The sequence below is a fragment of the Schistocerca cancellata genome, chromosome 2, assembly GCF_023864275.1.
Source record: "Schistocerca cancellata isolate TAMUIC-IGC-003103 chromosome 2, iqSchCanc2.1, whole genome shotgun sequence".
Taxonomy (NCBI): Eukaryota; Metazoa; Arthropoda; class Insecta; order Orthoptera; family Acrididae; genus Schistocerca; species Schistocerca cancellata.
The window spans coordinates 613,780,198-613,794,671 of NC_064627.1; the positions used below are offsets into that span (position 1 = coordinate 613,780,198).

The 14,474-nt window shown below is 42.2% G+C and overlaps 1 protein-coding gene across 2 annotated transcripts in view; it reads right to left on the reverse strand.

Annotated features, from left to right (window-relative positions):
- Positions 1–1,537: 1,537 nt before the first annotated feature.
- LOC126162273 (uncharacterized) overlaps positions 1,538–14,474 on the reverse strand; it is a 321,006-nt gene continuing 308,069 nt past the window's right edge. Inside the window, exon 3 of one of the 2 annotated variants that reach the window (XM_049918674.1) lies at positions 1,538–2,169. In XM_049918674.1, the coding sequence (XP_049774631.1) occupies positions 2,108–2,169 (62 nt within the window). In that variant the 3' untranslated portion in view covers positions 1,538–2,107. The remainder of the gene's footprint in view (positions 2,170–14,474) is intronic. The other variant, XM_049918677.1, reaches the window with a different exon arrangement.

The window sequence follows — 14,474 nt, forward strand, 5'->3', positions numbered from 1 at the left end:
GGACCCTTTGGTGCGCGGTATTCAGGATGCTGTTTTTGCTCTCGCCGAGTGTGGTCGTTCAGCGACGTTTGTGTGGACCCCGGGAAACGAACGTTTCGATCGGTTGGCCAAGCAGGCCACCACGTCGCCACTCCTGGAGCTTGGTCTCGTGGAAATTGACCTCTTGCCAGCCCAACATCGCAAGGTCTGCGATGGGTGGAGCACTGAATGGTCTTTCTTGAACACGCCAAATAAGCTCCGCATGGTCAGGTCGTCCACGGCCGTATGGAACTCTGCCTTCAGGGGCACGCATAGAGCCTCATCTTTGCCGTCTCCGAATTGGACGTACGCGGTTGACCCACAGCTATCTCCTTCGTCGTGAGAACCTGCCCAAGTGTCACAGTGATGCAGGGCTGACAGTGGTCCATCTTCTAATGGACTGCCCCCTTTTAGCCCCCTTGCGGCAGTCTTTTAATTTACCAGCTGCACTTCCTTTAATTCTCGGTGACGATGCCTCTATAGCTGACTCACTTTTACATTTTATCTGTGCAGCGGGATTTTATCACTCGCTCTAGTGTGGGTGCTCTCGCATGATTTCTCAGGCTACACCCACTCCAGCGACCTTTCATTGTGACGTGGATACGAAAATAGTTTCTTTTGTGGAAACAAGTTGTGTTGGTACCTCTATCAACACTTTCCAGCTGGAGGTTCTTCTTTTGTCGTTGAGTGGTTGACCATTTACCTGATCTGTGAACCACTGAAGTCTGTTTTACTCTAGTCAACTATTTGCTCTGCTCCTTTTAAGTGTCCTCTATTTTGTGTTACTGCGGTGTTCATTTTAGCTCTGTACCCCTTGGTGTTCCCTCCCTCTGGGTGCAGAAGTTAAGCTTTTACTGTATAGGCCTTTTACGAGTATGTCTGTTTGGAACTGGGGACTGATAACCTCGATGTTTAGCCCCCATCAAACCCCAAAACCAACCAACGTAACTGTGACCGAGCTCGAGAATCAGCTTGGTGTGTTCCTTCAAGAAACTGAAACCACGAATGCGAACATATCTTACACACCTGTAGCTACTTTTCCTTCGTCATGAAAACGACAGAGCACGCACGAGCACTGCGACATTGCTAACAACCCGACACCTCGTATACGAGGTCACTGTTCATCTTCCATACGGTACCGACTTGGTCTCCTCCACCCTTCATCTGGTTACAAAACTCAAAGGAAATTTTAGAGGATTTCATTTTGATAGTGACGAAGCGGTGCAAGTTGAAGTTATATTGTGGCCCCTTCAACTGAGTCAAATATTCTACAGTGACTTTATCAATAAACTCTTCTCTTGCTTGGATAACCATAGTGAGACGAGGAATAAGTATGTAGAATGTTAATAAAGTTTATTTTATTTAAATAAACTTTGAGACGGTACAGGTCAATTTTATTACATCGACAATGTGAGCCCTTATCTTGGCGTGATATTTCACAGTTTACTTTCCATAATAACTTGCAATAAATCCACATAGAACCGTGAGATATGACACCATTTCCTCTGGATTACAAATGATTCACGTATTTCCCAGGCCAGGTAAGGCCCAGCCATGGCATCAATCGTAAGTCTTTGCTGTGGCCGCCAGTGTCCTCGTGGCACTCAGTGTGATAAAGCTGGAACTGGACATCGGGATTATAGAAGGTCAGCTTGGATAATGGATGAAATGCATTTGATGTTATTAATAATAAGCCGTTGTTTGTCAGTATTTACGTGAACCTGTAGGTAGAGAAATATCTTCCACTGTTTAAATATAACATTTGACGTCATGGAACTACACTTTTATTGCGTCAGCACACAACTATTACAGAAACAACTGAAAGATAAAAAGAACACAAAGGCAATGTTTTTAATACTAATCTTTACAGTAATTAAATTTACTGCATGGCGTGAATTAAACAGAAAGTGACACATACTACGATGTATAGTTTCTACCGGTTATGTGTAAGTAAAAGAGTCAAGTTTTGACGCTCTTGCAGTTTCTTCGCTCCTCTGGAAACAGCAGATGTCTTCAGTCAGCAGGCCAGCCATTTAGTCTTCAATCCCCCGCAGATGATTCAAGCTAAGCCAACGGACTTGCAATACTCCTAGTTCCTGGGACAATCTGAGAGGTATGGTTTACACTGACTCTTTGGTTTCACCACGTAAACTGCAACGAATAGAAATATGTTTTATTAAAGGTAGGAAGTATAAAAATAACATAGCAGTTTACATTTACTAGTCATAACACAACTGAAACTCTTCGCCTTTTTTACATAGAATTGTGACAAATTAAGTTATGGTCGTGTATCAGAGATAACGTGGGGTTCCGTCAGTATTTTTTTCCCGTCCTGTATTTCACGAAGACATGCTTAACAGGCGGAGAATGTTATTACGAGTGCCGTAATAATGTCGCAACAGTCGTAATTGCTGACAAGTGTGCTACGTTGCGGGGTTCCTATCCTTACTGGTACTACAGAAGACAGTTGCAAGATTGACCCCGCCAGTAAACATGTCTTATGACGTATTTCGAAAGTTTAAAGATGTAACTAGAAATAAGTTTCTCTAGGGAGGTTAATGCTCCTGGCGTGCGAAGCATTCAATAAGCCAAACATGTGTCCTGTGACGTGCCAAATGACGATAACCCCAGGGACGTCGGTTTCGTTTGCTGGGAATTGATCTGGCGATCCCTGTGTTTGTCGGCCGGAGTGGCCGAGCGGTTAAAGGCGCTACAGTCTGGAACCGCACGACCGCTACGGTCGCAGGTTCGAATCCTGCCTTGGGCATGGATGTGTGTGATGTCCTTAGGTTAGTTAGGTTTAAGTAGTTCTAAGTTCTAGGGGACTTATGACCACAGCAATTGAGTCCCATAGTGGTCAGAGCCATTTTCTTTTGATCTCTGTGTTTGTGATTTGGGAATGGTCAGCACTGCCGGCCCCAGTAACCGTAAAACTTTGTCGCGCGTGAGCGATCTCATTGGAAAGCGGCGCCGCACGAGACCATCTTGACCCTGGAACGATCTAACGTCACTGGATGAAATGCGTTTCCTCTGTCCTTCGCGTACAGGTCAGCATCTGTATCCAGCCGTCAGAGTGTTCGCTCAACCATTTGTATCACCCCAGTTATAGAACCCATTGTGAACACCCTTTTGTTGCAAAAAGAAGTAGAAAAATCGGTCATCTTGACAGTGATGACAGCTACTGACAGCAAAATTTACGCTCTTGACAGTTTAATTAACAAGAAAGTTATGTAAATAGTAATGTTTATCATAAAGAATGAACTGAATGAAAGAATACCATATGATACGAAATAGAAACTTAAGGAAAGAATTCAAGAAATTATTAACGAAGGTTAAAGCCCAGACCATAAATTGACCAAAGATGAGATTTATCCTAGAAGAGAATTGTAGCCGCATCGAGCTGTGAATTCATTGTCACTACAATGTAACTCGGCAGTGGAGATGTTAACTTCACTTCTCTCTTGTACTCTTGCAATGGTAGTACGCATGTTCAGTGTTACTAGATTGTTTTAAAGACGATCTGAAGTTTAAAACGTTTACAGTTGGAATTATTAGTCAGAAACGGACTGAAGTAAAATCATCTTTACTGTTTACACAGATAACGGGATGGTTGATTGCTGATTTGTGTTGGGACTTAGCCTTCACGATACTTAATAGTCACGAACATCAAAGTACACGGAAAGAGCCTGATCGCCGGCATAAACTCAATTTTTAGAATTGATTAGGCAACAGATAAACACAATCACGAAGAACATACAATTGGGCCGTGTTGTCAGAAGCTATCGACAGTCAGATTTGCTGATGCTAACAGACACAATTCCCTGAAAAAAAAATCGGTGAGTGTGTTCAGTGTAGGGACAAATGATTACGAAGAACAATAAACGTTAATTCAACATTCATTCCTCGTGTCGCATACATCATTTAATGGACATTTAAAGTGTATTTGTGGAATTGACTGAGTATTCGGATATCATAAAAGTGAGTAGTGACTTAGTGACAATTTAACTGTAAATAGCAATAAGTTTACAAGGAAATACGACGCAATCTGAACATTGCTCAAGGTTATGTTATCTCTGGAATTGCGTCATATGGTAGCGACACCTTGGCGACCTAATAATAATTAACAACTCAATTTTCTCTCAAAAATCGTGATGTGACATCGGCTTGGGAGATGGACTGATAATTCAAGACATTATATTTTGAACGTTTGAATACGCTTTCTCAAACCGGTTATAAGAACTACAGTCAGGAAGTTCACACAAACTGGAAAGTCCGACGCGAACACCCAAAGGACTTTTGGTTATCATTTCAGATCAAGGGAGTCGTCGCGTTGTCCAGTGGTGCAGTCGCTATATTTATAAGTGGAGAAGATGGATAGACATCGAACACCATTGCTTTAATTACAAACAAGGGCGGCGCACACACTCCTGCGTGCTGCTCCATCAAGACGTTTTGAGAGACAGTATCTAAAAAATTACCAAACCGCGTTGGGAGTTTGATTTCCTAATAGTTACAGATTGGCGTTGTCTTGATCGAGAGACGCCGTTCCACGTCATCTCGACTGGGACAACCATCACCGTCGAACCGAGACAAAACGAGACGTCACACAGTACAGTTCATTCTCTGTGAACTAATGAAAGAGATTTTGATTTCTAAACACGTACTGAAAAAACATTCTTGACGACAAAGTTGTGAACCCAGTACTACGTATTTGGAAAGAACTATTTATAGAGAATTTCGTCTTTGCACGAAACCACTGAAGTGTCAAACCTCGCTGCTCAAGAAGTATCGCCGAATATTGCCTGTTACGTCTAATACTATCACGGCCGCTGTAAGGCCTATTTGCCAATATAATATCATTTATATCTTACAAACCATTCCTGTCTTTTTTTGTGGGGGGGGGGGGGCGCATTTCGTGTTCTACTGTTGTATTTGATCACGAACGGTACTTGTTCCATGTCCTACATGTCTCCGGTGTTCTATGTGTGTAGCTGTGAGTGCTTTACGACGGAGCTTACGGGGATCGATAAGCAAATGAACTGAAGTGTTCTTGTGTTTCAAGAAGCGTCGTATTGAATATTAATACCACTTACGGAGAAAGCATCATCTGTTAGTGTCTGGCTTATAGAAATAACTTTCTACTTCTGTCAGTTGAGAGTTCTCATACTGCTTGACGCTTTTGATCATAAATGTTTTACTCGCTTTGCATGTCGCTAAAAATTGTAGTAGTTTTGTCCTCAGCTACGCAGCTGTAGTACGTTAAGGGGACGGTGGCAAAAGACACCAAGTTTCGTGACATCAGAGACATATCACAAAGGGTAGACTCTTCTACTCTGAGGGAATAGTGCCAACCCTAAGTGAGAAGGGTAACCACCTAGGGGTACGGTAGCTACTTTCATTAAAGGTAGTCACCTAGCAGAGGAATGGTAATGCATTATGTCATACGTGTGTCTGTGAGTGATTGACGAAAACCTAGAGACAGGGAATAGTTAAACTTTTTTGTAAAAACATGTGACAGACGACAGTTATTGACAAGATGAGTGTGAAGAAATACGTATGTGAGGTGAGTTTTAATGAGGAAAATGCAATGACAAGACAGTACAGAGGGTAATTTAATTAAAAATTGATTACTAAACACGTGAGTGCTTGAAGAGTGTATATAACAATTGGCGGTTTAAATACAGAGGTGTTTGTTTCTTTATTTCTGAATGAGTGTGTGTGTGTGTGTGTGTGTGTGTGTGTGTGAACGTTTTGATGTTAGAAGTTCCCACCGGTTTCTAACTCATATGTGCAGCAATTAACGGACGCATCTGAAAATTTCAAGGATTCTATGACGTTTCGGGCCATCATATTTTGTTTAAAGTAATTGTGTGTGTCGAAAATAAGTCTACGTGGTTGTCACAGTATATGTCCCTTCTCTTCCTGTGGTGCAAGTCAAAACACGACTCCATCCTTCGGTGGCTGAACCAGTTATACCACGGGGTATGGGCTTGAGGATCCCAGAGTTGACGAGGTTGATGCTAGCCAGCTTCACTAATCATCAGTTGCTGTAATATCTGTGTGTGCTTAAACCAGTATTATTGGGCTATTGGGTTGCCAATGAGGCATATTGTATGACACAGAGGTCGGCGATATTAGCTTAACGGCGTGTAATGCGAGGTACGCACAACCATAATTTTAAGCAAAATAAGGCAAAACTTTTAAAGGCTTGTACGTTCCTAATAGTCAGATGAATGCTGCGGCGAAACAGTCAACCTCTGGAGAACTTGTAGTACGCTAATTCTTCAGCAGCAAATCGGGATTGTCTCCTGGTGCGTTTTTTCGAACCAGCGGTTCGGTTCCCGTGATAATAAAACTGTCTTCGTTTCTGAAAATAGCAGTTTTTTCTGCGCGTTGTGTCTGCGATAATGGATAAAATACTCAAACGAAAGAGCGGAGGTTGACAGTTCTCCCGTTTAAGCATCTCTGAGATAATAAAGCAAGAAACATCAATTAATTCAGACAGTCAGTGTTCTATAAAACTAAATGTCTTAATTGATAGGATGGTACACTTAAATGCGTTACACAGGTAAGAAATACACTCTCTACGTCATAAGAAGAAGTAAATAATTGAGTACATCCAAAACAAGTCGACCTGCACTAAACTAAAATCATGAGTCAAGTTAAAATGTGGTGGCATGATGAGATATAATGAACATACACAAAGAATAATTGCAAAAAAGAATGACTATAAGGTGGATTTAAGCCTTGTAATGACATAAGTTGATGGAGTTGAAGAGAAAAGAGCCTGAGACCGTACTAGTAAATGCATCGCTGAGTGTTTCTTGACGGTCAGTTCTCCAGTAGATGTTGCGCCAATAGATGGCCTCACACACACTCCCAGCTGCTAAATTGACAGAAATTCTCTTAAAAGTCGCCTCCGTGTCTGTGGTACTCTGTCACTAAAAGGACGTTGTATGTCTAAAGCCACAAAGGCATGTTTTTGAAGGGCACTAACAGCGCATTTGGGCTCTTGAAAAGAGACATCATCACACTCCTCATCTTGTGAATTTATGCTCCTACTGATATTCAGCTAGACAAGCTGTATCATGCTGTTACACGAGATGCAATTAACGAAAGCTTTGGGATCTGCGTTAGCCTATTGTTCAATTACATTGTTCCTCGGAGTTATAATGAGTGATTTTCTCCATCGTGTATAAACTCTAGGGATACATCGAATAGAAGATAGGGGACAAGAAATTCCAATGAATTTATTTTCGAAAATACATGGTTTCCATCCTAGAGACCATTTATTGAATCATACATTGTTGCAGAGACTGCGGTCTAATACTTGCTGTACCATTTAGCCACAGTTTCCGTATGTATTGTTTCCTCCTAAAAGGCAGTACTGTTCTTCATACGTCATGACTTAGCACACTATCCTGCCACAGTAATTAGTAATTTCGTGTCCGATTCACTTCTGTAGTGGACGTGGTACTGTGTTGTACACAATGGTTCCGTATTCGAATTGAAGGCATGCCGACATCCTATTTACTTACGGCGAGGCAAATGACAACGGGCGGCGGGCAACGAGGTTGTATCAGAAGACCTAGTCCTGCCGACAACAACCACAGAATTCTGTGTTTACAAAAGTGTTTCACCGTTAGCCTGACACAGGATCGTTTCAGGAAGCAGGAAATCATGAAGGACGTACCCGAAATTTTCGAACGTCAGACTTGCAGGAAAATGTGATTCATACTGTGGAAGGCGACCTCTGTGTCAGTACCAGCGAGTGTCCCCCCTCCCCCTCCCTTGAACAGGATAAGCCATACGACCGTGTGGAACATTCCCCATAACAACTGTTACAATCGTGAACACTTACTGCGTGTGCAGTGCTTACAAGTTGCAAACTTTCCACATCGGAGGCGGCTTTGTTACTGTTTTCTTCACCAGGCAACAGCGATTCAGGGATATATGTCCTCCATCCAATTCATAGATGGAACCACCTTCACGGCGAGTGGTATCTTCAACTTTCGTAACAATAATCTGTCGGACAGTATACATAACCTCCATGGGAAGGTGATAACGAATCATCAGCATCAATGCAGCTGGGATGTGTTTGTTGGGATAACCGGCGACCGTATTTTGGGACCAGTCTTCCTTCCATATCACCTAATAGGCCGGAACTATCGGAGTATCTTATGGATGACTTTGCCTCCCGTCCTGGAAGAAGTGCCTTTGATGATTCGAAGTGTTATGTGGCTGCCACATGATGGTGTTTCAGCTCACTTAACCGTTAAAGTCCGGACGCATCTCGGTCGTTTGTTCCCTGGTCGATGGGTCGATCGAGGATTTCCAGCTGCATCGCCTGCTCGTTCATCGGATTTCAGCCTGTGCGATTTTTGGTTATCGGACCGTCTCAAAAGTATCATGTATGCAGAGCCCATTCCATACATGGAGACACTGGAGCAGCGTATTCATGCTGCCTTTGACACTCTTCTGATGCGACCTTGCCGATGTCAGTGTGTGAAACAGGACATGCTACGGCGCGTTCATGCGTGCATTGATGGCACATTTAAACATTGTTCAGCACATACTGTAACAGTGGATGCATGGTACAGCGCGTTTTAGACTGCAGTCTCTGTAACAACGTATAATTGATTAAACGATCAATAGTAAGGAAACAACGGAAACCACTTCCGGACAAAAGTTCATTAGACCTTTCTTGTTCGTATCCGCAACATCGACCAAACACGGTGGTCGTGCGGTAGGGTTCTCGCTCCCCACGCCCGGGTTCCCGGGATCGATTCCCTGCGGGGTCAGGAATTTTCTCTGCGTCGTGATGACTGGGTGTTGTGTGATGTCCTTAGGTTACTTAGGTTTAAGTAATTCTAAGTTCTAGGGGATGATGACCATAGATGTTAAGTCCCATAGTGCTCAGAGCCATTTGAACCACTTTTTTGTTTTGAGAGAGACCAAAAGTTTGTGGTGAGACCTTTCATTTTCCCCAACTCTAGAAGATACACATTTTGTTAGAGTTTGAAGAATTATTCTCCTGAAGTTGCGCCAGTGTTGCCCTGCACGATCCCTGTGAAGTTATGGACTTCAGCTTTGTGCGAGATGTGAGGCAAACTTCGGTTTACTAATCGTCCGCAATACTATGGCACCTGGGACTGGGGCATTTCGGTCGCCTCATCGTGAGTTATAATCGTGATATTTTGCTAGCATACGATGAACAATTTGTCCCTATAAGCACACCTGTCCTGAAAACTTCGACAGAAGATGCGTTTTCCTTAACCACTGTTCTTGATGACTGGAATGTCTCAGCCTGCTTCCAACAGTGGCCATGAAAAGCCAAGCTAAATAATATCATGATTGTGTAGTAACAGGCTTACTATTCATGTAGATTTACCAGTTTGTAGACATGTCCATCTACAGATTCATTAGTTAACTTTCATGTAACAGCTACTCTCGTGGTAACCAACAAGCATGCGGGCACAATTTCTAACTCAGTGGAAATCTTACGTAGTACTACGACAACGCTACTTACCTAACCTTTTTTCTCGATAATTTGGTCTGGCCTAAGTAACGTGCTTTTACCTAGTTCTTTTTTCAGTCTACACTGACTCCTAATTAAAATGGGAGCATGCTGCTATTTATAAATGCCTGAAATTTTGGACCTTTTTTTGCAATGGTTATACGTTTGATGACTAGTACAGTGTGTCAGCGTCCATAAGTAGCGTATATTTCGATCTGATATTACATTGTAGATGTGTAACTAAGTGAATGAGTGTGTGCCCTAATTTAATGCTAGCATGATGTTTCCGATAAGATGTAGTCCAGAACGTTCACTTACCATTGCCCAATTCACCTATTTCTTCGTCTCTACGTCAAAGCGTTGCTAAATCTTAAAATTTTTTAAACTTAGAAGCCTATTTCTACTTGTTCCTAAGCGTATGACGGGTATTGTTTGTACACACTAATCCACTTTTCAGCCCTCTCCAGGGTACGACGAAAATTGTACATTGCCTATCGCTTTAGGATGTTTAGCTCAGTATATGCGTGTGTACAACAATGCCAATACATTCACTGTGAAAATTAACCACACTCTATGGACCGCGGCACTCGTGGCTACTTACGTAACCTGTTCAAATATCTTTTCCTAAAATGTTGAAACTGTAGCCCATTTCGAACTTGATGTCGCGTTACACGACATAATCCCCGCAAAAGAATTCAAAGGTAAGTAGAAGTTGAAAACATGCAGCAGTTTTACGGGGAAGGAAAGTTAGTGTAAACGGTGGACTAAATATGCGCGGCAAATTGCTCTGAATGGTTTTGGTGGAGAATAATGAAGAGTTGAAATTTCGTAATTTCAGTGAGGTAAGGTTAGTCACTGATCCTTGATGATTTGGTTTCATTCATGTTTTCACATTCACGGAAGAACCGTTGGCAAAATATAATGCAAAACAGTCTGATGTTACCTTGTCAATCATGCACAGAAAACAGTGGTATTTGAATTAACTTACCTTTCGGTAGCTGGTTGTAGCAAGAATACAGCTTCAGGGAATTAGCATACAAGTAGAACTTGTTGTTTGTCGCGACGCAAATGGTATCATCGTCATCTTCCTTGTAGGACGACCTCCCCAGAAATCTACTCTCAGTCGTGATATTGCCTGTGCTTAGTTCCTCATTCCCGGTGGAGGCGGCGGTCGACTCTTCTGGTTGTCCGTGAACCTCCGCCACTGCAAGCAGTGCTGTAAAAATCGATGAACGTAACTACAGATCGCTATTTCGTCTAATGGCTGTTAGTGCAACTCTCCCACCTAGCACTGCGACACTTCTGTATGCTATTATGCACCATCTGCTAGCGTGACAACACTGAGGTGTAGTGTAATTCTACTGGCTCTTACCACGAACTCTTCCACTTGCTAACATATCTCCACCGTATGGAATGATACTGATTTTGTCTCGTAGTGTGACTTTGAGACTGACAGTCTATTCGACGTACATGAAAACCATGTGACTACATTCAGGGAAGCTGCAGTAAGAGAATACCGAATATTTGGGACATTTATGAGAAAAATACGTAGCCGCAATGTATCACAACACGAGAGCATGCACACTTGGGTGCAAATACAACAGATAGGACGGAAAATTCACCAGTAATTTGTAATTATTACTAATTATCATTAAATCATCATATCTACTCATGAGTAAGTGAATTCTGATATGTTGAACTCTATAGTGAACTATAATTATTTACGAACTAGGGAATATTTTGTGTTTAATCGATGACAGGGGACTATTTTTCACTTACTGTCCCACATTAATAAATAAATTGGAAATTACTAACACTAAAATACACAATAAACGTAGGAACACCATGTGAGTTATTTCACTGACCGATAAAAGTATCAGTTTATTGTAGTATTAGCATTTTGACGTGTGCTACATCAATTGTTCATGAGACTTACGTTTTTTAGTAGTTTTAAATATTGATTTTAATGCATCTTGTATTTGCTTACATTCGCTTTACTCGGTGATGCTTCGGTAAAATTTCGGCAAACAAATTTTTGACGAGTTTACCCATGGGAAAAGGAAGCAGGCATGTACGGCTCGACCCTGCAATATCCACCCAATATTGCAAAGAGAGCTCAAATGTGGTAAGTGCCTAATTTCATCTCATGGATTATTTTAACTACTTAAGAGTAGTACCAATACATCGCAGCATATACGTCACTCTAGTCATTAGTAACTTGAACTATCAAACGATAGTTGCGTTTAGCACAGGAGACACATGGCCCAGGAGAATCTCGTAGTTGAAATCCGTCCTGCGGAAGTAGAATACTCTTTCTACAAGAGCTGTGAGTGATAATGGTGTAAATGCAGTGGTACGGTAACCTCGGGTAATTTATCCCTTGTACTGAGTGAACCCTACTAAATTTACATCCTTTCATTGGATTATGCTAAATGCTCTCCTGGCTTTAATCTAAATGCTGTAACTGGAAATCGCTCCCAAAGAGGTTGGTACTGGAATCCAATCTGCCCGCCTAACATCCCACACGGTAATTGGCTATGATGTATATGACAGAAAAATGGGTCATTACTTGAACAGTCCGCTCGTCCCAGAAAATAAAAAATAAAAAATCAACAGTGACATACACGCTACGCTCATGTCTGACTAGTTCTCGTAATTAATTTCCTGCTCCAATATACAAATACAGTGGTCTTTCGAGTGCTTGTTGGGTTGTTATTATCTCACAATTAAATTGAGAATATTAGTACTTTCCTCAATTATGTTTGGGAATGTTTCCCTTTCTAGTAAGGTTCTGCCACACTAAAAGCTAGCCGAATATTTGGCTGAAAAAGTTGGGCTTTTCATTGGTTCTGACATCAAACAGCCCGCTCTACCTTTTGTAGTAAGGAATGAAAAGTATTGAAGGAGCTGGACGCCCTCCTCTATACGCTCAAGTAGCAGATGTTTCACTGAAAAGCACAAATATCTCCAAGTGGATGACTCTCTAACAGCTTTTCGCTCCTCATCAACATAATGAACCTAACTGTAGTGGACTGACAAGACAGCCAGTCCACAGTGACGGGTAACCGAAAGGCACGCGTTTACACACGCCGGCTGGCGTTAGATCTGAAACAGGATACGTAATGAATGCTATAAAGAAAAGTACGTAGCTGCTGGAATACTTAACTTTAATCCATCATTTGTATACAGAATTCTGGATGATATAAGTGAGACTCTCTCTAGAAATGGTTAATGGCGCCTTGCTAGGTCGTAGCCATGGACTTAGCTGAAGGCTATTCTAACTGTTTCTCGGCAAATGAGAGAAAGGCTTCGTCAGTGTAGTCACTAGCAAAGTCGTCGTACAACTGGGGACGAGTCCTAGTCCGTCTCTCTAGACCAGCCGTGTGGTGGCGCTCGGTCTGCGATCACTGACAGTGGCGACACGCGGGTCTGACATGTACTAATGGACCGCGGCCGATTTAAAGCTACCACCTAGCAAATGTGGTGTCTGGCGGTGACACCACACTAACCTATTACAATACTGTTCCTGTTATGCCTTCTGAATGTCACGTGTTTGAGAAGATTAATAGACACCATTAGAATTTGTTTGTTTTTCTGTTACATTAAAACTAAATTTAGGGGCAAAAAAAATGACAGCCTTGCATGCAACGTCTCACTTAACTTGTTGTACGATTGAAACATCAGAGTTCTTTCACTACTTACGTTAAGTCCAATTCAGTAGTACATACACGGTTCCGAGACAGTAATGTGACCAACGCCATTGTTAGGCATCAGCACGAGATATCCACTCAACAACGGTAGGGCGCAGCATTAACAGTGGATGCTATATAAAGCGCGTCAGGGAGCCCGGTGGACAGTGCAGTCACTGTCATAATGTGGAAACTAAGCTATCTATCTAACGTCCAAAAGGGTATGATTATTGCCTTTCGGGCCAGATATGGATGTTGGATGTACGCCTCAGTTTCTAAACTGTTCACGTGTCGCCCTTCTTAAAACGTACTGTGCATGGCAAAACAGCACTATCCAAAACCGACACCATGACCAGTGGGGCAGCATAGACCATAGATGACAAGAATAAAAGACAGCTGCGAAGATATGTACGGATGAACAGGCATGCTACAGTGGAGGGAAGGACCGCTCAGATGAACCAAGGGGCTGCTAACAGTGTCTGCTCAATAATCATCCAGAGAAGGTTGCTGTGTACCGGCGTCCACTGCAGGTGCTAGATTCGTACGCTCACGCCGACTGCTGTACATCGGCGACGATGGCTTGAATTAGCACTCCTATACCTTAACTGGACCTGCTTTGAGAGGCCGTTTTAGGCGAAAGACGTTTTATGCTCGATCGAGTATAAGGCGGGTGGCCTGTACGGCGTGAAACGTCTCAAGGCAAACAAGCTCCAACGAGTGAGGGAGCTTTATGGTCTGGGGAGTATATTCGTGTGATGTCCTTAGGTTAGTTAGGTTTAAGTAGTTCTAAGTTCTAGGGGACTGATGACCATAGATGTTAAGTCCCATAGTGCTCAGAGCCATTTGAACCATTTTAGAATATATTCGTATCGGTGATTCTTCATAATAGTTGTCATAATTGATCTAAACTAGTAGTCTCCGTTTGTGCTTGGGGACCCTATCTACCCCTCCATACAGTTTAATGTTCTTCGGCACGATGGCATCTACCAAGAAGACAATGCATCCTCTCACTGTTGGATCTCTAGTTTGCTCTTAATATGACTGGACATGTTTCCTTCTGTTCTTTGAAATTAGATCTCAATATAGTAACTATAGGGCTCTTGTACTTCTCTTTATAAACTGTGATCAAGAAGTGTGTTTCTAGTAATTGCAGTCTGTATTTATTATGCAACTGGTTTGTTGGATTCTTGTTGTCAATTTCACTACGTAGTTTTCTCTAAAGAATATAGAAGTTTTTTCATTGTACTCGC